Source organism: Melanotaenia boesemani, chromosome 14 (genome assembly GCF_017639745.1).
Source record: "Melanotaenia boesemani isolate fMelBoe1 chromosome 14, fMelBoe1.pri, whole genome shotgun sequence".
Lineage (NCBI taxonomy): Eukaryota > Metazoa > Chordata > Actinopteri > Atheriniformes > Melanotaeniidae > Melanotaenia > Melanotaenia boesemani.
The window spans coordinates 14,191,487-14,217,640 of record NC_055695.1 but is presented as its reverse complement, the minus strand read 5'-3'; the positions used below and the strand labels follow the sequence as shown (position 1 = coordinate 14,217,640).

At 36.5% G+C, this 26,154-nt stretch overlaps 1 protein-coding gene across 3 annotated transcripts in view; it reads right to left on the bottom strand.

The window, feature by feature from the left end:
- The window catches only part of LOC121653618 (adhesion G-protein coupled receptor D2), an 89,672-nt gene that overhangs the window by 55,491 nt on the left and 8,027 nt on the right, over positions 1-26,154 (bottom strand). For all 3 annotated transcript variants that reach the window (XM_042007207.1, XM_042007208.1, XM_042007209.1), the window contains 13 exons: positions 25,845-26,135; positions 25,481-25,592; positions 24,513-24,659; positions 24,063-24,165; positions 22,726-22,837; positions 21,809-21,864; positions 21,480-21,606; positions 21,243-21,346; positions 20,321-20,423; positions 19,111-19,264; positions 18,630-18,763; positions 18,231-18,346; positions 16,821-16,941 (listed from right to left, as the gene is read on the bottom strand). In XM_042007207.1, the coding sequence (XP_041863141.1) occupies positions 16,821-16,941; positions 18,231-18,346; positions 18,630-18,763; positions 19,111-19,264; positions 20,321-20,423; positions 21,243-21,346; positions 21,480-21,606; positions 21,809-21,864; positions 22,726-22,837; positions 24,063-24,165; positions 24,513-24,659; positions 25,481-25,592; positions 25,845-26,135 (1,680 nt within the window). The remainder of the gene's footprint in view (positions 1-16,820; positions 16,942-18,230; positions 18,347-18,629; positions 18,764-19,110; positions 19,265-20,320; positions 20,424-21,242; positions 21,347-21,479; positions 21,607-21,808; positions 21,865-22,725; positions 22,838-24,062; positions 24,166-24,512; positions 24,660-25,480; positions 25,593-25,844; positions 26,136-26,154) is intronic.

Genomic DNA, 26,154 nt, shown 5'->3' with positions numbered 1-26,154 from the left:
AGGTAAAAATCTCTGAAAACAGCAAGTTAGGACACTGTCCTTGAGAAACAAATTTTCAATGTACAGATATGAAAACTATGATTAAGGGGGAAGAGCAGTGTCTTGGCAAGGAGAGAGAGACTGACGGGGCTGCTTTTTCTTTTATGCTGGAATATATTGCTTGTGTCATCTTAGTGCTCGCTTTTATAATAGAACCAGGTAAAACTTTAACATGAGTTAGAATGACAAGTAGAAAAGCAACTTCTGTCTGATATCAGTCTGTTTCTTTGAAGAACAAAAGTACTACTGGTAGCAGACAGGATCTAAGAAAATGAAATCTAGTCATGATCATGTGCACATGCTTAATTTTACTTAAATTTACTTAATTTAGCAGGACAAAACTGCTGCAATGTGCATATATGTTTTTTTTTTCTTCATCTTAGAATGGTGTTTGTAGCTATTTTGGAAAAGATAAGTTGTTCTAATACATGATTCAGTTAATTTCTTCCACTGGTTTGGCTAAAAGTCAAAAGTGGACTGTGTTAAGAGTTCTTTAACAATAGAAAGAGAAATGCTAAATTTTTTGATAAACAGATAAACCACATGTTCCATACTGAAGGAGAACTTCAGGTACTGATATTACTCATTGTCCAAAAATAATTTCTACATGTCAAGCTGGCATTAAAAAACAACATATATGTTTTAAGATCAGACCAACAACTTTCTCTGAGGCAAGAAAGGACCAAAACTTCCATATCTTTTTAAAGAATTCCTGGTTTCAGCATCCACCAGTGCCAAAAATGAGAGTTATTTGAACAAGTTGGACCAGCAGTCAAATATCCTAGCCTAAATTCAAACACACAAAGACACTTTTCACAAATAGAGCTATCTGCATCTCCTCTTGGCAAAAATAGGGAGGAAAAATTTTGCCCTCACACCTGGTAATCATTAAGGAAATGAGAGACAGAAGAGGTTAAAACACTGTGATGGGGGGAAAGAAAAGAAATTCACACTTCTGCGTGGAGACTTGCTAATGTCTCTGACCTCTCTATGCATAAACAGTTTAATTAACATGTATACATAACTTTCACTTTAACTGCTCATGGCATGTCAAATCAAAGTGTCTGTCAAAGCTGTGAAATAGGGAGTTGATACTTTACAGGTCCTCAGTTCAGATCCAGCTCTGTGTAACTGCTCCAGCTGGCTAGAGAAGCTGGCAGGAAGACTTGAGGGCAGAGGGACATGCAGGTATAAAGGCAGCCTGCCACTCTGTCAGTGCTGAAGAGGTAAATACCTCGAAATAAAAACTTTGCAACACCCATTTCTGTTAAAGCTGAGCAGGAAGGTTGTCAAGATGTTCTCAGTGGAAAAGCAAAATACAAACCAAACAAACGATCTTGATACATTCAACAGGTTTTGAAAATCTGGGTGGCATCAACATCAAGGAACTTAATCCATTCAAGTAAGTGTGTTATGTATTTGATATTCCTGTAAATTAGACAAAGTGATCCATTTATCTGTATGCTGTTCTGTTGCATTGCATTTAAATTATCTGCAGTCTGCTATGGTGGATGTCTATTTTAAGTTTACAATAATATTAAAAGTGCCAGTAAACAGCTGTGAGCTTAGGCTGTAGTTTTATTTTGTGCAACATCTGTATGTTCATCTCTTGCTGTTAAACACAACGGCAAACTGCTCTGTAAAGACTGTGTGTGAGGGTGGGGATGGGACCAAAGTGTTCATCCTGTTTCCACCATATTGTACATTATTAAGGAAAGTGGATAAGTTATTCTTTGAGCGACCTATTAGGATTCCCTGTTTCTCTCCCATGCACCCATTCATTCAGCTAGGCTGTCAAATTGAGGAAAGGACCCCCAAGCCAGCCTGCCTCAATGGGGTATATAGCTACAGAAGAAAACTGAGTGTACATACACACAGGCACACACTGAGGCCAGGAGCAACACCAGTACTGGCGTGTGATGGCTCGGGAGAGGAGGGAGAGTTATTAGCTTAGCCCTGAACCACCTACTTAATATAGGGGCCGGCGGTGATCGCTAACAGAGCCTGGCAGAGGTGACAGCTTTTGGCCCTGCTTGAGGAAATCCAATTGAAAAGCAGCCAAGAGGAACAACAAGCCCGAAACAGATGTTGCTCACTTCCACCGGTGCAACTTGGGTACACACAACCCAGCGGCAACAAACCGCGATGGCATAGCTGACACACAAACTTACACACATCAGCTAGACACTGAGGGTAGAACACACACACACATGTATTGTGAAGCCACCTAAAAAAGCCACTTTTTTATATTTCCAATGCACAAAGGTGACATTGGGAATATACAAAACCCAGTACACAAAATTACCTACAATATACATGTTGTACACATAGCAAACCACGCAAAGTTTACTCTTAATTTTCTTTTCTTTGTGCACATGGCAATTATGTTTAGTTTTTTGTTGTTATTTTTCTGTTAATTAATTAATAAATTTTTTAAACCAAACTTACTTTCAGCCTGGGTTGTATAGGATTGTTTTTAATCTATTTTTTGCATAATGTTCACTGTCATACACCTACTAGAACACATACTAGACATCCCTACCAGATTAACCTTCAGCAACAGAACTTTTGCCCTCCTTTTTCATGATGCTGCAGCTGCACCTACACTTAGAAGACAACATTTAAATGGAGAAAAAGTCCAAAACAAAGCCAATTTCCCTGGGGAAGAGACCACCCAACAACTCATCCATCAATTGCTTTTCTTTTTTTTTGAACATCTCTGCAAGAGAATCTCATTGAAAATATAAAATTCAGTCTCTCAAATCATCATAGCCCTTTTCTCCAACATTAATTGAGTTTGGCAAGGCCGACCATCCGTTAGTCATAATAATATTCATTAATTTTTTCCATCACTGCTACTGCAAAAGAGCAAGAAAGAGAGGGGGAGGAGAGAACGACAAAGGGCGGGGGGGTTAAAATCAATTGTGACATATCTTTATTACCAGTCGATGACAAATGACGACACATTTGCCATTGCCGTGGCATTGTGTCAGTGTGTGTCATATCGATTTTACATCAGACGGACAAATGTTATTGATGAAGTGCTGGAGAAAAAGATGAGAACTCTATTTTAACTTGTTTTAACGTTTAAATAAGCCAAAGTGACGAAGAATGAATGTAGTGGACTTATGCAGTAGATTTTTATTTTAAATTCACTTAATACAAAGGCATTTACACAAACATAGCTTGTTGCAAGACCAACTGCTGCTAGTAACTACACTTTGGACCTCAACATGCTAAACACATGTGGCAGTGTAGTAAAGAGAGCAAAAGAGTGAACTGTAAACAAACTAGCTTTTAAACAAGACAATTTAGGGTTGCGTGTCTTATGTGCCAAGAAAAACAAAGCCATGGAAAACTGATACAAACTTTTAACACATGGGTCAAAGAGAGAGTCTTTGAACTGGTGAGAGAAAGCACACACTTAGTGCAGAGAGCTGTTTAATTAAAAATACTTAGGTAACCGACTGGCTTTTTTGGGGCACCCTCTTGTCAAATTGAATGTGATCCTACTGTCAATCTTCCAAGATGTTTTCTGAGTGCATAGTTTTCTTCTGACAGAAGAAAAAAAAAAATGTCAGAACAAGTCCTGAGAAACTGGAGCTTCAATCAGATTGGTTTAGGGGAAATGTGCACACACAAGCAGATGTGCAAAAACATGCAGATTTTGTATTACAAATTCCTCTCAACTTTTATACTCTCCTAGGTCTCATTTATACCTGGTATTAACACTTAATCTAAAGCTGGAGATATGAAAATACTACTGTAAATTAATTATGATGATGTGGTCTAAATCCAAATTACCAAATTAGTATAATAAGCTTGCCTAACTTTACAGAGATGGAAAAAATGCCAGTAACTCAAGTATTGATTTCAGTTCAGATTTATCTTTAAATCAAGAATTTCTTTTCAAAGTTGAAAGACATCTTCAAGCCATCTTAAGGTAGTACTGTTTAACTTTTAGTGTACAGCAATGTACTCATATTACGATACAGATTTCATTTACAATTTGCAGTTTCACATAAAGTTAATAAAATAAAAGGTTTGTAGAAAACAAAAAAATTCCACAAAGACTCCACTTACAGTTTAAATTTTAAAGTATTAAAAGTACTTTTTAAGACATGTAACACATGTCTCAGTGGAGTAGCAAATAAAATTTTACACATGTACCCCAACAAAGATTTAGCTGATCATAACCTTTTTTATCAATGACAACAAATATATAGAGCAGTGTTTTGTTTTCTCCATACAAAGAGCACAGTTTACTTAAGGAACTAAGAAATGACTTGAAACACTTCAGGTAGTAATATGCAAATATTTGTGGCAATGAGAAGAAAACGCAATATCACTTAATTAGAAGTTAACCTGCAGACTACTAAACAAGAAAAGTGAAATTTGAAATAAAGCACCCAATATGGTATCATTCAGATGTTTGAGTAATAGTGTCTGTGACAAAAAGATGCATAATACAAAGTCTCGTTGATATGAAGTACAAAAAAAAAGAAAAGTGGCTTGAGGTACAATTATGGCACAATTTATGTTTGTTACCCTGTTACAAAACTAGTATAAGACAAGCTAGGGAAAAAAAACATGTCAGACAGAGATGTGAGGGAGGGTGTATGTGATGTTTGCAGAAAAAGGTGAGAAGTATAAGAAATTAGATATATGTGAATTGTCTGGTGAGATAAGTGAGTGACTACTGATATGTTACTTAAAGATGAAGACTTAACGGTCTCAGAAACAGGCAAACAACTGATATAATGATACAATGATACTTTTCTTTCAAGTGAATGTATTTTTTGAGAGATTTTTTGCAAATACAAAGAAAAAAAGAATAGCTGATGAATCTTAAAATTACACTGATCAGCAGCTAAGAAAACTCAAACTGGCAGAAAAGATTGTGAATGTACCCACATGTGAAATGCAATTTGACATAAATTTATTTCAGAGTATTAGTAAGTATGAATATTTAGATCTTTTACAAGGTTTTGTCTGTGTACGTGGACCTACATAACTCCACCCCTGTGTCTCTCACATTTTTGCATTTGCCCATGTGTGTGTGTTGGGATGAACGTGTGTGCTGCAGTACCACCACGGCGGCTTGGTTTATCCATCATGATAAAGCAGGAGACTCGGTGACTGTCACATGCAATCACACTTCACTACGGTTCGCAGGACTTCAAAGTGAAAATGAATGGTAGTTCATCGACATGAAGACTTCATATATCTTCTTTTTTTTTTTTTTTTTTTTTACTTTCTCTTTTTTTTTGGAAGAGACTTGTATCTTTTCACATCCCCCTTTTGTTTTGAGAATCATTGTTTTTGTCACTGTCTGAAATGAACAGAGACACCTGGATTTTAAGACAAGAAATATACAACACCCAACCATTTTTATCAAACGTTCTTCCTGTCTGACAAACAAAAAATGATGTTTCAAAAGAGTTTACCAAAGACTTTTAAGCATTAAAGTTAGCATTTGTAGTATTCCTAATAAAAAAAAAGACAAAAGTGTTATGATAAATGGCATATATGTGTAAAAGCTGCAGTCAAACTGAAGCTGCATGAAGAACTAAAACATGTTACTCAAGATACAATCAGCTTTGCAAGTTATTTAGTCTCGAGTTAACAAATAATTTCCATCCAATAAAATTCCAGTGCAAGCAGCTGTGTGGGCTGCCCATGATACTTATTAAGTAGGTCTCAAAAGCAGCAAACTAAAATCTGCTTTTTTTTCTCTAAGATGGGAAGAACAAAGGAAGTACTTTGAATATATGTTAATAAAAGAAGTATATTAAAGTCTTAAATATTCTAACAAAGCATCCTTACTATAGTCACCAAGAAAAATTGGTTTGTCTTAATTATTTCTGGAGTAAAGCTTTAAAAAAATAATTAAAAATTTTTATCATTATTCAAATAATTACAGACAAATGTGGAATTTCAAGTAAATAATTCAAGTGTTCAATATGATTATCAATTTGTAACCGTTAAAATGTTCAATGAGACATAATAATGCTTTTGCTGTAGCTTCTGCAACACTTGCAAGGTTTTCCTTTAATCTAGTAATGACTCTGAAATTACACTGTGCTTTTACAAACTGTGAAGATCAGGCTACAGGTCTCTCTGCTTCTCCCTTTCTCTCCCTGTCCTGGCCCAGGCTCTGCTCTCACTCTCCAAGCTGTTTGATTGGCACATGCTTTCACTTAATGAGGGATAATTACTAAGGAAAACAAGTGGGAAACCACATCTGCTCAGTGTAAAAGAAGTCCAGGCCTGGTGCAATCTGTCAGATGAGGCTTTCAGGTTGTGTGTGTGAATGCTTTACCCACCTTCAGTGGCCTCTCAGTCCGACACAAACCCTCCAGGACCACCCCCTCCCCGGCCCAGACGAGAAGCAGATTAATAGGAATCAGCATGTGGCTATAAACACTCGGCGGGAAGAGTGCATATCTGTGTGCGTTGACATGCATAGGAAATGACCCCGGGTATCTGTCGAGGGCTGGCCAGGGGCCACAGCAGGAAGGGCAAGAGGCCAGTAGGGACAATCAGCATCAACATCCCAATCAGTGTCCTGCTGCCAGAGCTGTTGTTCTCTTGCTCCTATCACCACTGTTTTGTTTACTTTCACACAATGCTGTAGTGTAATGGTAGTAAAATACACAGGTAGCCGCCCTGCTTCCCAAACACCTCGACATGCTGCCCGTAAATCATCTCGCAAGAGATATGCTAAGTGCTAAATGGTCTCTTAATGGCCTGCCTGTGATTACAGGTGGTTGTCTTAATTAGTGCTAACAGCATAAATCCAACTATTAGAGGGGATTTTGTCATGTCTTAGTAGTGACATTTTAAAGTGTTGAATTTCCTAATGTGTATTGATTAAAGAAAAAGAAAAAGGTGAGGGAATTCACACACTCAGCCTTCAAGCCTAAGCATTCATTAGTGAAATTGAAAAAGAAAAATAATTTAGTTGAATAATCTCCCTTATAAAACTGTGTGGTGGCTTGATCACCAAATTAAATAATAAATAAATTTGTTTTAAAATCCATTAAATAGTTAATCATCTGAGTAAAATATATGCTTTAGAAATAAGGCTATTTTATATCAATTTCCTCTCGGATTTTAGTGGAGAAAAGAAAAAAAAATCCCAAAATGGGATTTAAGAGCAACAGACATTTGCTTCAGTTTTTCTTTAGTTAGCTCATAGCAACTATTCATTCAATGGAACTTCCACTCTAATTCTTTAAATTAGTTTTAAAGTAGTTAATTGATTACTAAATTATCTAAATTGGAAAAAATTTTAAGAGCTCAAACACATTTTACATTACACATCACAATACTGTTGTTTGTTACAGAAAAGTTAGAGCAGCATTTATTTCCTTCAACATTCCCTCCACCCTCAACACATCCCAGTATTTCCTTACCACCTAGGCCCTAAAAGAACAACAGAGTTTTGCTTTCTTGCCCTGTGCTGACCCAGTTCTCACTAATAACCCACAAAGTATACATCAAAGCTGGGCAGATCTACGGATCTCGTGACATGGCAGGGTAAGGAAAACCAGGTCTGTTCCTAACCTGGTCACCCCAAGCCAACACTGATATGCTTGTTTAAGTTTGTGTGTGGGCATTTGTGTGTGAGTGTGTGTGTACACATGCCAAGTGGTGTCAGCCAATACAAAAGGCAAGGCGTTGAACTTATAAATAGAACGGTCATTGTTTCAACGTAGTGATTTTTGGTGCCGGAGTTGTTTCTGACACTGGCCGTTGTGTGGGCTGGCTGAAGGGGAAGGAGGGGATGTGGGGGAGTGAGGTCATGAGTCAGCTGATGGGATAACACCCTTGAAGATATGCATACACATGCATAAAAAATACAGACTATGATCACTAATGACATCAAAGCATAAATGAAAATCCAAAGTCAGAAGAGCAGAAAATAACTATATTAATCGCTCTCTTTTAATAACACATGAAAGTGCACACATACAAGTATGATTGGGCAGAGACAGAGGCAATGGTTTGCTTTCTTATGACACAGTCTATTACCAAATTGAGCTGGCAGGTAATTCTTAAGCAAATAAATGCCAGCAGGTTTAACAGAGGGAGAGGTCTTCTGGGTGGTGGCGAGAGCAATGACAGGAATTCTCTCGCCTCTTTGGACAGGATGTCTATTATTCCCGCTGCTTTATTTTCCTAGGCCAGTTTTCTAAAACCAATCTCTCCAATAGCATTTCAGTCCCACCCCAAAAACAGAAAAAGGAATAAAGAAAAAAAATAGTCTCTCAGCTCGTAGCTCAGTTTTGCTGGTCTGTCTCTTTACTCCAAGACTTAATATTTACATTATAAAAAAATTAAAGCTGATATTTCCTTACAGGCTCTTCAACAGACTCATTTTCAGTCAATTTCAAGGGTACTTCTTTGACCACTTTCACAAAAAAAACCTTGTTGCTAATATCCTGAAATAAGCCTCCATCTAAAACACAACACAAACAAAGAATTCCACATTTGAGAAGGTGAACACGTGACATTATGAAATGTTCAACATAGCTCCAATTTGAATACTTTAAAAAACAACATGAAAAATAAAGAAAAGATGAAACGAGACAACAGGGGAAAAATAAATAGAAGTTGAGACAAAAAACACACTATAAATATACTACTTGAAACAGCAGTGCTACATTCTCATTATAAGTGCCATTTCAGAGGAGTGTGGTGGGAGTCAGGCTGACCTTGGTATCCTGTTTGAATATTGTTTTAATGCTGCGCCTGGTAATTGAGGATGCAACGCAAACAGTGGACTCTTTTTCAAAGGGAAAGTTATCTTCCCGGGCAGTGGGAATTCAAACAATCATGTCGTGTTATCTGTTTGTTTGTTTTCCAACCCCACCTCGTAATTATCCAAGACTCCAATTAAAATATGGATTTTTAAATAAATCTACATGATTTTACCTATGACTACATTAACTTGAAATTTCAGTAATGCTGGGATTTTTTTAACACCCTAAAATATTTGAATATCTTTTCATTTTAAAACATTTGTACAAATCTCAGACCATATATTTTACAATTTGTATGTAAAATATTTGTGTAGCTGGAGAAAAAAAATACTTCTTAATTAGTTAAAAATGCTATATTTATATATAAACATTTTTAAAGTACTTGACTTTCATTGTTAGTGAATAAATTACATATTGTAGGTTTATGAAGTTGTATATAATAAATAAATTAATGATGGTGAAGCAGCTAAAATGAAACCCAGCAGTGTGTACTGTTCCAGTACATCCAACAAGTTTCACTCTACTGGGAAAAATGGCTCCTGTTTTAAATTGCGTGTGATCTGAGATACAGCTGACAATGAAGAGGGATGTCAGGGGAATATGGTTCCTGTTTGCTCAAACACTCCAAAATGAAAAACATTTCCCTCCATAATCTGACTAGTGAGAGCTTTGCCATGTGTGCATGTGCATGCTCTTGCATGTCTCTCCATGTGTATGCAAGCATGAACAGCGTGTGAGCAGGCAGCAGGAACTGGGTTACAGCCAAGGTTGGACTGATGTATGGTCTGCTGAAAATGGGCATTTAAAAGCAGAAAAACCTTTGCTCCTTACATGATAAACTTAATTTACTATAATTTACTTAAATAACATTTATTGCCACATAAATCACTTATGGTACTAAATTCTGAAGAATTTTAACATACAATTTTAATTTCTTACTGAATGTGGGAATATTTGGTACAAGTTTCTTAAATAAATTCACTACTCAAATAACTTAAAAATGATCTGACATGATAAAAATCTAGGTTAATATTAAATTTCCATTGCAGCACTCTGTTACATATTCTTATCTTTTTTTAATCTTTTGCAGTATATTTAGCACATTGAATTTCTCTGTTTGTATGCAATAAACAATTTGTACCAAAAATATGAAGTCCTGGCAAAAGCTGCAGCTGCATACTCATGTATACTGATGACGTTTAAATAAATAAATTAATTAATTAATTAAAATAAAGATTGCAGTCATAACACATTGGGAGAATTAATGAGGCTGTACTTTTGAGGGGATTACATGAACAAATTAAAGCAGGACTGGAAGTTTTAGATCTTACAATGACACATAAAACCACAATTATCTTGTAGTAACTTTTGGCTAATGCAACTCACACTTCAAGAAATTACCGTTTCATTTCCATTTACTATTTTAATGAAGTTTTTTGCCTTTTCTTTACTTCAATTTTCTTTCCTTTCTTAAAATTTTGCATATAGGATCTATGGTGTAGACTAAAAGTTAACATAAAAGCTGAAAATACTCATGGCATAATTTTTATAGAACAGCTTTTTAGGACTCATGAGCTACCATGAAACAACAGTAACATTTTATTTAAATGTGATAATGTTAGGCAAAATAGAGATCCCAGTTTAATTTACATATTAGTAACAAGTGCAGATACGGTGCTACTCTGATTTTTACACAAGCCTCAAAACAGTTGATTTGTTTGAAATATAAAAAGTACACTGAGACTTACATACGTTTCACTCTTGTATGCCGGCTGTTAAGGCCTCAACACCCAAATTTAAACCATTCATTAAAAAACTTATTGTTAATTTACCTGTTTAAATTAGCTTTTAAAAATAAGATTACAGAAAAAATTCCCTCTGATTGGTAAACTTCTATATGTCACTGTGCAGTGTGTAGGTCAGTGTGTGAACCTATGAATAAGGTCAACTTTGAGCTACAACTCTGATGTGACTGTGAGGTAAAAGTTGGTCAAGAGTCTCACCCACTTGGTTGTGGGTCTCAACTACAATTGGCTCATTATCACTAATCCTGAGCAGAAGGCGAGTAAAAATACAAGAAGGCTGTGACTGGATGAACAATTATGACTTTTTTGCTCCTAAATGATAATAAAAAATAAGCAGTTAACAAAAGACGTAAGGATATAAATATTTATACTGGTTGTTGTCAGTGATGACGGGTAGTTTGCCTAACTGACTGAAATATTATCTATAATGACTGATTAACTGTCAGTGACACATTAGGACCAAACACATCAAGATGTGATAATGGAATCATTTTTATTATGCTACACATGGGATAAAACCACTGACTGTAGCAGTGTAGTGAAAGAGCTACTGAGATGAAAAGAAAAAAAAAAACTTATCTCACACAATCACTCTAGATGCTATAAAAGCATTGCTTACTCACACAACAAATCTCCCTTATGGCAAAAATCAATAAGCAGAGCAACATTCTATTGATCATATCTATATCTTGGATACACTCTCATGACCACAAGCCAAGAATGTGTGCGTGCTGATGTAAGTTTAAGGGCTGCTGTGTTCATTTTGATGCAAACAATATTCCTTTTAAAGCCTTAAGCTGGTTTATTACCATTTATAAAATTTTATACATAAAAAGCTACTACCACAAATAATAATAATAATAAGAAGAAGAAGAAGAAAAAGAAGAATAGTTTTATTTAATTTAATTTTATTAAAAAGTAATTAAAAGAAATGGGTTTTCTGAATCAGTGACCACTCGTGAATCTGATTCAATACCTGGTTACTTATTAACAATGTTCATCGTATTGTATTTAAGAAAAGAACTGAGTGTTTTGTAGCTCAGACATCCCCTTTAAACATATAATTACATTTGAAAAAAAAGCTTTATTATTTGTAATCATAGAATTTTTCAAATAGACATGCAGTATTTATTTTCCAAAGAAATCAGAAATTTCACTTTTAAAGCTTTTCTGAATGGCTATGAAATCTCATTGCCACTCGCTAATCTGCTCATTTTATAAGAAATGTGAAAATGCTGCTGCTGTGATGTAAGAAGCTCTAATATATGAATGATACATCTAAGAGAAATTCTTTCATAGATTTTTCTTCATATTGGCAACTTAGCAAGGCACAGGGCTGCCCTCCACAGGAAGCAAAGCAACATAAACATGAATAAATGGACATGTTCTTTAAAAATACCTCCCCCATGCAGAGTTACCAAAAAAAAAAAAAAAAAACTAAGAGGGACATCATGAACTACCAACAACTTGCAGAGGACAGTCGTTACCCTAACATTTTCTTTTGAACTCCCTCAGTTCCTTCACCTCTTCTGTTTTTTCTCCCTCTCCTTCTCTCTCTTCCTCCCCAACATGTCTTTGCTCTCTTAAAGTTATTGATAGTTATAAGTTATGGGCTAATAATAAGATGGACACTGCATGGCCAGGAGCCTATTATACCCAGGTAATAGATAGTGCGGGGGGTTTGAATGACATTGCCCAGAGATTGGATGACGGAGAGCAGAAAAATTTATGATCTACACAAAGAGCACCCATTGACAAACACACACACATACGGGCACACACACACACTGTTCACTTCATGCCATCTATCTCTAGCTGATAAGGAAGCAGATGAGGCATGTCTGTATTTATGGTGAAGATGTTCATAAAAAACTAATAGCTGAGCGAAAAGTTTGAATCAAAGCTAACTTTATTCTATAGAAAGAATAGAAAATTCTTCAACCTACATAAAAGCATACTTAGTTTATTTTTTATGTTCTTCATTTAACTAAAACGAGATTGTACCCATTTTGGAGGGATTTTTCACATCCACTAAGCATAACAAGATGTTCACACTAGTGTAAAAATCTTTACAACTTCAAAATAATATCATCATCTGCAAGGGGCGGATGGCAATTAAGTGCTACATTATGATCAGCCAGTGTGCCATCATACAGAGACATGAGTAAACATGCTTTCCTGCCTTCTTGTTTTGTCGAAGTAAGTCAGTAAACAACTGAAATGAGTTTAACATATCAAAGCTGACATGCAACATAATGATGATTCAAACAGAGCATCGGCTACCATCTGGTCATGAAACTACAGGAATTAAATGCACAGGCTGTGGAGGTCAGCGTAGCAGACTTGCTTTTTTTATGCCGGATCTGCAGTAAGTTTGCTCATAATGACTTGATCAGGTACCGAGAGCAACAACGGCAACATTAATGATAAGTCAGACAGTCTTGTGAGGGTGGAAAGGGGAGAAGAGGAGTGAGGAGGGCATCAAGGAGAGCTATGAAAAAGACTTGTCAACATTATCTGTTTTATTGATTTCACTGTAAAAGCTTGCTGCTTAGGCTTTATGTTGCTTTGGCTGCTCCCATTGAAAATACAACAGTTGCAAATAAAAAAATATATATATCCTCAAGAACTTTCTATTAATTTATTGATTGACTTATTTTATCTCTTGTCTGGCAGGTTTTGCATGCATCATTCTTATGGTTACACACATTTCATCATCTTTATGAGTGCCCATTAGTGGGACCATGTTCTACTCTACTTTCCCTGCCATAATGATCAATGATAGCAAAGGCAACATGACTGTTTCTACATGGGTATAGTGATCTATTGTAGTACACAGTCTAATTAACATATTAAGAGAATCATTGAGGAAGAGGAGAAAGTGATCTATGTTCTACCAAAACCATGAGAACACATCCATGTTAACAACCTTGTGAAGTTTCTAAGCCAGGAAAACTCTCAGCTAGATCCTTATATCTACGTACTAACACACTATAAACCCTAACAAGCTGATTATTTATTTATCTATTTTTGTTTTTAGTTTAGATATTTTAAATGTCACATGTTGCTGTTAACACCAGCCAAATGCTGCAGCAGTTTTAGGAGACTGCAAACCTCAGTAAAAAACATGAGCATGAACAAAAAAAAGAGGTTTGATATTATTATCTGATAGTGTGTTTAACTGCCACCAGAGTAAAACAAAATAATAAAAACATTTCAGAAAGTAAAAAAAAAAATAAAAAACTTATGATCTTATTATCTTAATGTTGCTTAACATCTGAATAAAACACAGGAATGGGCTGTGATGACAAAGGGTTTTGTCCTAGAAATAAACGCTTAGAAAATTCTACATCAAAACTCAAAAAATGGCACTGCTGTAAAATACAGAATAAGTATAATCCATTAAACTTTGGTCATATTATTTATTTATTTCATTAATAAAGTTGACTTTTAAATGTGTTGACTTCTTTCAGAGGTAATCAGTCAAATCAAATGATTGTAAAACTTAGCAGTGCAAGAGCAAGTACAAGGGGAACAGATCATGGAGATTTTAAACCAGCAATGTATAAACAAACATTTGGGGGCTTTTCATTCAAAGCTCCACAGATTTGGAACAGTTGTCGAGCAAGTACAATAACAACAGCACATTTTAAATGTTTTCAGCTATCGGGTGAAGCAATGGCTTAAACAAAGACAAATCTATGAACACTGAGATCAGATGGCATCCCCATGTTGCCCTGGAGACAACTATCCCCCTTCCCTTGCCGGAGTCGTTCACCTCTCTGGTTCTCTGAGTGCAGAGACTTTAAAGGCCATCAGCGGCTGCACTCTAACTTATACAGCACTTAATAAAACACTGGTTCTTTTTTTCTCTCTCCACTTAATGTTTCTTTGTCTTTTGTTATTATTTGTATTTATTCTATAATATGTACTTAGTATAGTGTAAATGTTGTTTTACTGTTACTTCTTTTCTTGTTGTAAAACGTTCTTAAAAAGGGACAGGGTCTGCAAACTAGTTATGGTTAAAAGTCATTACAATGACTGCATATATTGAAAATCTAACAATGTTTAATGTTGGAGAAAATTTAAAATTATCACATAAGCATTTTTGAGCATTGTTAACATGACAACACTTATATATATATATATATATATATATATATATATATATATATATATATATATATATATATATATATATATATATATATATATATATATAAAGAAAGGCAATGAGGCTGCAGGAAAGACAGATGGACAGAAAAATTGACACAGGCAGACAGAAGTATGCTTGAAACAAAGAAGAAATCCAGATTATGTATTACCATGTGAAGCAGTGCAGTCATACTAAAGCCCAGTAAAACACTCTGTGTTAATTACTGCCAACATGGAAAAAAAAACAAAACAAAAAAACAGATAATTAGATATGAGAGGGAAACAGAAACTATTTATGGCAACCAAGGGGCCTAGCTTAATGATCAGAGAGCAGCTAAGACCTCTATTGATTTCCCTGTTAAATATACAGCTCAATTAAAGATACAGCTGATTAAAAGATGACTACAACTTGCGGAAGCAGATTTAGAGATGCTGGGGAAGCTAAGGAACACCAGGCCGCATGCTGCAGTGAAAGAATTACATGATGTCATCCCAACCTTCTCCATGAGCAGCTCAGTGGAAAATAACGCTCTAAGCAATGACTCTTACCATGTGAAAACCCATACGTTGTAAGGTGTAACCTTTTTTTAAAGGAGGCGACACCAAACTCTACACTTTGCATAGAAAAATTGATCTTTTCTTTTCTATACCTTATAAATTGATATAAATGTAATGTAAAAGAAAAATGATCATAGCTTTCAACAAAATCAACAGTTACATCTCAGCACTAATAGCATAAAAGCAAAGTGGATGAGCCACAAACAACAATCCTGACCTCTGAATACATGAAGCAAAAATAATCAAACAAACAATACAAATCCAATTCTCTCGCTAATATGGAGCACTCGCTTAACACAAGTCAGACTAAGGGTCTTTTACCTCTTTCTGCCTCAGTCGCTGACAAATAAAAACCTTGACAGTTTTTGTCCTCAATGTGTGAGAAGGACAGAATTACAATGCCTAATGGAAAACCTTTTTGTTTCTCACTGGTGGACAAAAAAAGAAAGCAAAAGGAAAAAACAAATATCTAAAATATTTTTTCTTGTTTGTGCAGAAGTTTTAGCTGTAACATAATATTGATGGATAGCAGTGTTTAAGATGCGAAAAACATAATAAATAAATTAAACACAAAAATGAGATATAGAGTAGTAATTATTCATAATAATCAATGATTGCATACACCTTCAGTCACAACATTAAAACCAACTTTTTAATGTTGTTTAAACCAAATGTGCCATCAAAGCAGATGTTTATGTTCAGTAAATAGATGTTGGACCAGAGAGGATATCACTGTGGATATAGGACACTGGCAGTGGTTCTTCAGGGTTCTATGAGGGGCGGGGCCTCTGATAGTGTGTGCAGATGCTCAAATAGATTTGAATCTGAAGAGTTTCTTTACCATTCTGGGCTTTCTGTGGTGTTTCTCAACCATTTCAGACCAGTTTTTTGCAGTATCTAACAGTGTTGGGGAGGCTGCTACCAACTGGAGCATGCTGTCTCGATATGAAGGGCATGCTTGATTTGCAGAAATGTTCATGAGGGTGGAAGCTGTCTTGGTAACTTCATTATGGGTACTACCACTTGTCGTTTACCAGTAGCAAATTACTATGTAAAGATGAGCTGAAGTGATTTCACCTGTCAGGGTTTCTAATGTTGCGGCAGATCAGAGTGCATACTTGTCTAAAAAGAATTTAGTGATCAAGCACCTTTTCGTCACTTTTCCGCCGGTGTTGGTGACACCCCTATTTTCACATTAGAGTCACAGATTGTCCAATTATCTATCTGTGTTTTCATTGCCGTTTTCTATCAATTCATGAATTTTTTGGGGTCAAGTGACCTTGCATGACCAACAAGGCAATCTATCACTTGGCAGGTGTTCCCATGCATGAATGTGCTGCCTTCACGACCATTGTGCCTGTTTTTATATTCATCGAGCCATGAACCAAGCAAACATTTTTTTGTAAAATCAAAGGACAGAACCTTGGGCATGCACTTCCATATTATTTTCTTTATCCTCTCTCTCAGTTATGTGTGTGTGTCTGTGTTTGTGTACCTGTAGAGAATTAAGAAGAATGAAGATATAGGCCATGACAATGGAGAAAGGTACCAAAACGCCACACAACCATGTCAGTCCGAGGATCGGCAGCAACACCAGCACTGCTTTCACTGCAGCCCTGTGATCAAAAATACACAAAAGATAAATCAGGTTAAAAATGCAAACATGCACAGATTAATTTTAGTAATCATGCACACAGCAAGGATAGGTATCACTATAGATACAAAAATTAGGAGTGATCTGGATTGGATAAGTGACTTTTCTTTGTCTTTTCTTTTTTAAATTCAGCCCAACAAAAGAGAAATTTTATTTGAGTGATTATCTTTAGCAAAATTTAGAATTTCTCAAATTGTCAGTGCTTCATGGACAAATCTGAGCGGCTCTGGCGAGTTCATGTACAAAACTATGTGGGCAGGAAGGCTCACGGGGTGACAATTTCCCACCTTCAATCCAACTTAATTTTGTTTGGAGTGGAATTAGTTTTCCGTTCAGGTAACCGCCAAACCACAACAGCTGTCTGTGTGTTTGTATGTGTGTGTGACATGGTGTGCAATGAGCCCTAGTTTATTCAGCAGAGGAATGTGTTTGAGTTTCTGAGGTGGCTGCCACCCAGGGGTGTCAAATGGTTCAAGGCCTGCTTTGAAACCTCTCATAAAGCATTTACTGTGGGTTACAGTGGGCTCAAAAAGTGAAACACATATAAGAGGATACATATATGCTAGAATTAATTTCACTGATTAGATAGTATGGAATTTTGCAGCGAGGAATTTAGTACATCACATACAGCACATTTTGACTGTAATAAGACAGGGCTAAAAAATAAAAGCAAAAGTGTGTGGCAAAGACATCAGTGACTGGCATAATATGCTGTTTCTACATGGAGAAATGGCTGAAATGGTTAGAAATGCAGCAATTTATCAATGCTACAGAAATTTAATAAAAAAAAGACACACATGCATACATTATAAAGATAATTAAAAATATCTATATCATTGCATCCCATTTTCCAAGAAATCATCTTCCACCCAAATACCACAGTGACGGTTGAGGGGTTAGATGACTTCTTTTTTTTTTACAATAACCAAATTCTGTCTCTACAGTATAATATTAATTATAAGAAAAAAAGTAAAAGAAGAAGAAGAAGAAGAAGAAGAAGAAAGACTGATGCAGGCCCTGATTCTTTTACAAACAGTCAAATTGAAATTTCTTCATGAGGTGTTTTAGTTCAAATTGAAAACCTGAGCAGTTTGAACTAAAATACCTCACGCAATTTACATCCCTATCTTTTTCAAAAAGCAATGCATTATATCATCACCCCGTGACCACAGCTTGTCTGTAATAAGGCCAGGCACCCTGGTTACATGAATTTTTAAAAGAGGGCAAATGGTGCCTCCTAGTGGCTGCTACCTGATTTGCTCATAGGCTTGCTCCACAGGACTGCTGCCAATGGCCAACATGATGGACCTTCTCTTTGCTGTGGAGATGGTAACCATGACCACCCTGGTCAGTACCAAGATATTAACCTGAAAATAAAATAACAGGGCATGGGTATGGGTATGAGAATCAGCTCCAGGGAGATTAACACAAAAAAGGTATGGGGAGAAAAAAAGAGCCACTGATAGAGAAAAACAAAAAAAAAAAAAACAAATGCATGCTGATCATTCAGTAACTTTCAGTCAAACTTTACTTTGAGTAGGTACAATAGGTCAGATCAGTAAATATACACTGGCTGAATATAGCCATTATTTTTCCATTTAAAACACTGCTAGAAAAGATTAAAAGACCAAACAAATTTAATATTCTGACCATAATTATGAAGATGACCGGTCCAGCGAAACCCCAGATAATGCCATTCTGAACACTGAGCCAACAGTAGCCATCAGCTGAGTATTTGCCTGAGGCTGATGCTAACGTGATGGTGACTATCAGCACTGGCAGACCTGGTCAGAATGACACAGAAAAAATATAACATGGGCAGAAGAGAGTAAACAAAGGAGTAAGAGAAGAAAAAAAGACGGATAGTCACAATGGTGAAAAGAAAGGGGCAAAAGCTAAAGAAGATGGGTTAAATATGCAATGGCCAGGCGATGGCATGAGCAAAAATCAAGTGCCTTTTGAAAAAAGTATCATGTGAAAAAAAAACAATAAAACATTAATTAGGTTCATCTTTTGACACGATTTTAAATTATTCTCAGACATGATACGTTGATATTTACCACATCAAAATCATGCATGGCTTCTTTTCCACTATGCAAAGATAGATTTGGTTTAATAAAGGTATTTATACCCCAACCGATGAGATAGTAATACTTCATATGATGATCCTCGTTTAGGTTGACTGCAACCACCTTGCTCCAGAGCAGCAGACCCTCCACCAGCATCCAGCTAAAAGCTGCCATGAAGAAGAGATGAAGGAGGGCTGCTACAAGTGTACATGCCACCTTCAAACACACCAACACAAGCATGGAGACAATACCAGATTTTAATTTCACATTTTAAAATTAAGCTGTTAAAAGTGTATTGTTTAAAGTTAAAATGTAACAATAAAAAAACAGAATAAGCAATACACCTACAGTTTGAAAGTTAAATAGGATATAGATTTATCAAATCACTGATATGCAAGACAGGTTGTTAAATGTCATAAATTGCTAATTTGGCAATACAAGAATCAAATAGAAGCATTTATAGTTAGGCTACGTGCATGTGAAACAGTTTCCTTTGCAAACAGCAGAAAAAACATCGGAATGGTTTGTGTTTTCACTGTATAAACTAAAAATTATGTTGGAAAATGTGTACTACTGATACCTCCTGAAAAGCCATTTAAAACTTAAAACTTATTATCTTTCTTAAAGATGCACTACATAACCTTCTGATCTTAAAACTCTGCATTCCTGACTCGTTTGATTGTGCAGTGACATTTATTATGTCCACTTGTGGAGCTATCGCGGCCCAGCAGCATGCCAAGGCTGAGAAACCACACTTCACGACTTGTTCTTCCAGGATGCTGCGTGACATTGCAGCCGAGCTTTATGCACTGCATCACACGCTAGCAAGCGGATATCAACACATCAGCTGGTTTGAACATGCACCATGACCAATGCAGCAAAGAAACACAATAAGAAATTATTGGAGGAAGACAGAAAAAGAAAGACAATGGGACAAAGCATAGGATAAGAGTCAAGATAAGACTGTCTTACTGGCGGAAGAGAGCTTACAGTACAAGTAGGAAGCAAGATGGATGCTGAATTAGCCATCGATAGGGGGCGTGTCACTGAGACAATCAGCAAAAGTTCAATAGTGTGTTTTTGAACAAAGTTTTATAAAAACTCAACACATTTTATCTATTAATAGTCAGCAAAACCACTGCAAGAGACAAAACAGGGCACTTTCACTAATTATCCACCATTCTCCTTTGACCACTGTTTCTTAGGGTCGCATGAGATCATATACACTGATGAATGAAAGGCAGATATTTTAACTGTCTGCATGCTCAGTACCTTGTTGTGAATAGCTGTGCCGCTGCAGAGCAGAATCACCTGAGCGCAAATCAGAGCAATGAACAGGTTCTTATGGATGGATGTCCTATCTGATTTGGGAATACTAGAGAGGAACAGCAACACAAATGGGATATCTTTAGTGTCACAAAATTACAGAATAGTAATAACAGAAATGCAGAATGCAGTGGGAATGTCAAGAAATTCCTCAGGAATACTGTTTCACTTCCCAAAGCCCTTTTCAGACATCCCGTGCTTTACATTAATCTAACAGTAACTAAACCATGACATCATCTTGTCTGGTGCTTTTCGCTAACATTTTCAATGGCAAACTTACTATGGGAGGCCTAAAAGTGATGCTCATATTATATACTCACCTAAAAAGATGTTCATTGTCTATCGATGATTTCATTCACTTAGCTTAACTATGGTCATTACACTGCTTGAGACAACATAATTACCCAGAATAAAAGTAAATCTTTGACTTTGTGCACCTCAAAATGGATGGATGGATGAATTTAAATGTGTACTATATACGAGCATTTGTAAGATGCATGGCTGCACAATTTGTTTTTAGGAGTCATAAATTGTCAGGGTAGATCCTCTCCTGCTGAGTGGGATCCCTCACTGACCATAATGTTAATTAACTGCTGCAGTAATTTGCCATAAACCTTAAAGTGGACTCACATGTGGACAACAGTAATTACTGGATTAGCACAAGTCAATACTGATAGAAGCATGAGGGACAGTAGAGATTAATTACACTACCAGATGTCCTAGTGTGTCTAATTGCTGTTTTACTTATCAAATGACATAGTCAACACAAAAAGGAAAAAAGACAGAGTTGTGCTTTTTTTCCAAAGACAGCATATAGGCAGCTTATTTTGAATCACAGATAAATTGGAAGAGAAAATCATCAACTCACTCCAGAACAGTGAAAAGCATCAATGTCACCACGAGTGCACACAGAGAGGCACCAGAACCGATGAATGTAAGCTTCGTCAAAATGAGCTCTTCTTCAGGACTCCACTGAACAGAAAGGAAGGAAGAAAAAAAGACCAATGTTTATATATATATATATATATATATGGAGAACAGCTGTTTTCTAGGACACATAATTAAGTTGCTGTGATTGATTTATTTTATATACATCTCCAGTTACCTGAGGTGGCAAGTAATTCATCAGTACTGCAAAGTTGGTGGTGTGGTTACAATAGCATGACGTGACACTTGAGCTGACAAAGATGACAGAGCAGCCATCACTGGACCAGCTACTTGTATGAGCATGTCTGTAGAGCAAAATTCAAAAGCACAGATACAAACACTGACTAGATCACTTCTTACATTATGATTTTGCAGCAATGTGTGTAACTATATCTCTGGAATGACATACATGCATCACCTCACAATGATCTGTACAGATATCCAACTTCTTTGTCATTTACCATTTATCAAAGCTGTTAATGCAAGTGCACTGTTGGTTAAACTTACATCAGGCTAAAATTCCAAAAGGCACACACAGGAGAAACTCTCTGTGAATACTCCACCTAGAAACAGAAACACAGGTCTGCAGTGATTGCCCTGTTCCGTTTCAATAAAGAGACAAAATATAAAGACCATGCCCAACTAAGTACATTAAAGGTCCTTCACATGCCACCAAAATACAAAGCACCTGGGTGTGGGATGCTCATGATCACTGAAGGTGTTGTCAGGTATCTCATTCTGAGAAACCAAGATGTTAACAGAACATCCAGTACTGCAAATTAGAGTAAGAGACACTACATACCACCACATTTTCCACAATGTTACCTGGTATTTTTTCAAGTCTTTCTAATATCTGACCACTATGAGAAGCAATGCTAACAGGGCCAGAAACCTTGCCTTAAAGATTTGGCCCTGGTCAAAGTAGCAGAGCTCTTTACACTCATTGATTTCTGAAACATTTAAGACAGTGTCTGTAAAACTGACCATTTATTTTTTATGAAATAATATCTGAACTGTTGCTGTACTCCTGTGTTAAAATTATAGTCACAGTTATTCATGAGGGGGTGGATGTAATGTTTCTGGCTCAATTCTGTATTTACCTTTGGCTCTCACCATTTGGTCATCATGATTCAGCATAATGAATAACAGCCTTGTGCTGCTGGCTAAGATGTAAATTACTTTCCAATGACAAGCTGCATTTGTGTTTATGGGATGAAAATCGTAAATTTTTTGGTGTTTTTTTGTTGTTGTGTTTTTGTTATTTGGTTTTGGTCCCCCCCAAAGGCAACTGAATGTATTGAGGACGTTAAGAACTGATATGCTAACACCTTTATCTTTTATGTACATACATACACTTATATCATAAACTCATATCATGGACTTAGTAACCATACTGTGCAACACCACTGAACAATTGAGCATACCACATGAGAAGAAGAAAGAGTGTACTGGATGGCAACAGGGATGGTTTGGGCCTTTGAGGCATCACGTACAGTGGCTGATATGACAGCAGAGGTCAGGAGACCAGGGAGGAATCTGGAAAGGCAGATGGCAGTTATTAGTTACACTTGTCTTTTATAAATGCATAAAAACTTTAATCCAGCTACCTGGTATCCACTATTATCAATGACTATTAAACACAGTGTTGCACAAATATATTTAGGTGAAACCTGAACACACAGGTTTGCTTTCATTAAATACTTTTTGTTTTTAGTTTAAATGATAATTATTTTAGGAGAAAAGGGCGTACACTAAGTTAGTTTGTTTTTTCTTTCTTTATGTTCTTACACAGAATTTTTTGTGGTATATACTGATTTCTCCTGAAAAGGTGCTTGTAACAAATTTCTTTCTGATTACAGCATATTGTTATCATCCATTTTCTATACAACTTATTCCAATTCAGGGTTGCAGGGGAGCTGGAGCTTATCCCAGCAGCTACTAGGCGAGAGGAAGGGTTCAACCTTCGACAGGTCACCAGTCTATCACAGGGCCAACACAGTGACAAACAACCGCTCATACTCACTCCTACGCAGAATTCAGAACAGGGTGTCCAGCTCTTGCAGGTTTTAGATGTTTCACTGCTCCAACACACCTCATTCAAATCAAATGGCTCTCTTCAATAATCATGTTGACCCATTAATCCAATTCAGATGTGCTGCAGCAATAAACATCCAAAACCTGCAGGACAGTGGCCCTTGAGGACCGACTTTGGACACCCCTGATTTAGAGTAATCAATCAGCCTAACATCCATGCCTTTGAACGGTGGGAGGAAGCCAGAGTACCCGGAGAACATGCAAACCCCTCAGTAAGAACCTTGGTAAGTAAGCAGGTGCTGGTGATGGGTGTGGCTCTGGCTCCGCTGTAGTGAGGAGGGGTGGCAGTGGCAGTGGCAGGTGAGACGGATTGATGCAATCGTACAGCATGAGTAGTCATGACCTGTCTCTATCTGCAGTGACGTGCTCAGCCCCGGGAGAAGAACCAGGGATGAGAGCAGACAGCCAGGGTCAGCTGTCCTGTGTACATTTAAATAAACCAGTCGAACCAAACCTGTGTGCACTGTTGTCTGTGGGTGAATCCTGAGATTAGCAACGCTGCTACGCAGTGACCTTGCTAACCACCACACCACCATGTAGCATAACACATTTTCAAAAAGCATATAAATAAGTACAATTAAAATCCAAGAAGTCTGAATAAAATATGTTTCTATTTGTTTCTTTGAGTTTTGTGTCTGAATAGCATATGACAGAACAACAAGCCAACCTGTTTTCTTTCTCTTGGTGACTCTGTGCAGGCTCCTCTGCCTTTGACACGATCTCATTGAGATGGCTGTAGTGGGTATGAATAAACATCACTTCCTCACATCCTAATTTGAGAGAGGTTCAAGCAGATCAGTATCATCTAAATCTGTTTTTGTTTTACTATTACACATGTACAAAGCAACTCCAACATAGACAGTGATGATTTAAACCAAAACTGATTTTTTTTTTTCCCCCCGAATTACATTCTTTAATTAATCATTTAATCAGCAAAGAGAAATCAAGAGTTTGGCAGTTTGATGCAGCTTGCAGTAGGAACAGAAATAAGCTTGTCTGTGTGCATGTGAATGGTTCTAACTTCTAAATCATGCTGAACTTATTTAATATGTGCATCACATCTGTACATAATCTTATTTCAATACATCAGATGTGGGTGTGTGCTTGTGCTTCCTACCTAGTGTGAATATCCTCTGGAGTTCGGTGTCTGGGATAAGCAGCTCATCATGACCGCTGCTGCTGGGCTTGTGAGAGCCAACTGCAGATGGCTTGAAAACTTGATTCTGGCTCTCTTGTGACAGTTTCTGCCACTTCATGTGAACATCTGATGGCACACGCAGCATAATCAATGCATAAATATTGACTATTGACTATGTGACAAAAATTTTAATGAAAAAAATTGTAAATGTGATAAAAGAGGCAGATCTAAGTTTAATTTTTCTATTTTTTCTGCTCTGTTTCATTACTTCAGTTTATTTACTTTGGGTTTCCTTTTTTTAATTTTGTGTAATTGGCTTTTAATTTAGTCAGTTTGCTAAAAAGGAAATAAAAATAACTTAACCTAAAAATAACAGCTATCATAAGAAGACTTTGATTTCTTTTTTGTGTGATGGAAATCCATGAAAATCCTTTTTTATCAATATGGTAGTGTTACTAATACTATACTATTTTCAGGTTGTTTTTTTTTTTTTTTTTATTGAACCAATTTATTTGTCTTTTTTAGCCGGAAGAGTTACCACCACATGCAACTTCACTTCTTTCAGGCAGCCCTGGACAAGATGTTTTTTTGTTTGTTTGCTTGTTTTTGTTTTATTTTTTCCCTAAAGGGAAATAAAGGTTTATAGAAAACCCATTTGAAATATTATTACAATATAGAATAACATTAGGTGTAAAAAAGAAAAAGAAAAAAAAGACCATACCAACAAATCCTCACACTTTTCTTGTCCAGTTTTAAAAAAGAAACTACATAAAACATACAGGTTTACTGTCCTGGCAGTTCTGAAAAGACCCTTAAAAGTTTTCAGAAGGGAGTGTGTACAACCTGGTGATGTAAGTATATAATTTACCTAACAAGATGTCAAAACTTGAAAAATAAAAGACAAAGACATCACACAAGCAAAAAGTCAAAAGCTTAAAAATAATTACCAATGTTCTTAGTAGAAAGACTGAAGCCTCTCCGCTCTGGAGACAACAAGTCTGCCAGAGCTTCAGTGATGCTATCAATGCTCTTCACTATAGTAAATGGTCCAACGTTTACCTGAACAAAAGGTTAGGACAACGGCATTAAAGGAAGAGAAATGACTTCTATGTTTAACATATGAAACGATGAAAGATTTAAGGAAACATTTAACGTGGAAAGAAATATAAAGTACAAAGTTTTAAAGGATTGCTCAGAAGCATCTGTTTTTGTTTGTTTGTTTTTCTGTTTGTTTGTTTTTTTTTTGACTGAATAGATAAGTTATATCAGATGTAATACTATAAAGAGAACAGATCAAATACATTTCCTCACCCCATCCTGCGTCTGACCCATCCACTGTATAGCCATGTCTGGCTCTAGCATCACACTTGCAACATTTACATAGCTGGTGGCAATGGACTCCAGGACTCCTGCTGCATTAGTTTCTGCATTGTGAGTGCTAGCTACAATCATTTCAATCATCTGGGTGAGCGAGAGAACGTCACTGGAAGTCAGGGGGGGAGGGCCACTAGCCTCCACTGTATTCAGGACAGCCTTGGTAAGCTGCTGCAACAAGGTCAGGTCTCTGTTCCAGGAGGCGTTGACACTTAGCGCCTCTATCACCTGAAGAAAACCACAGATG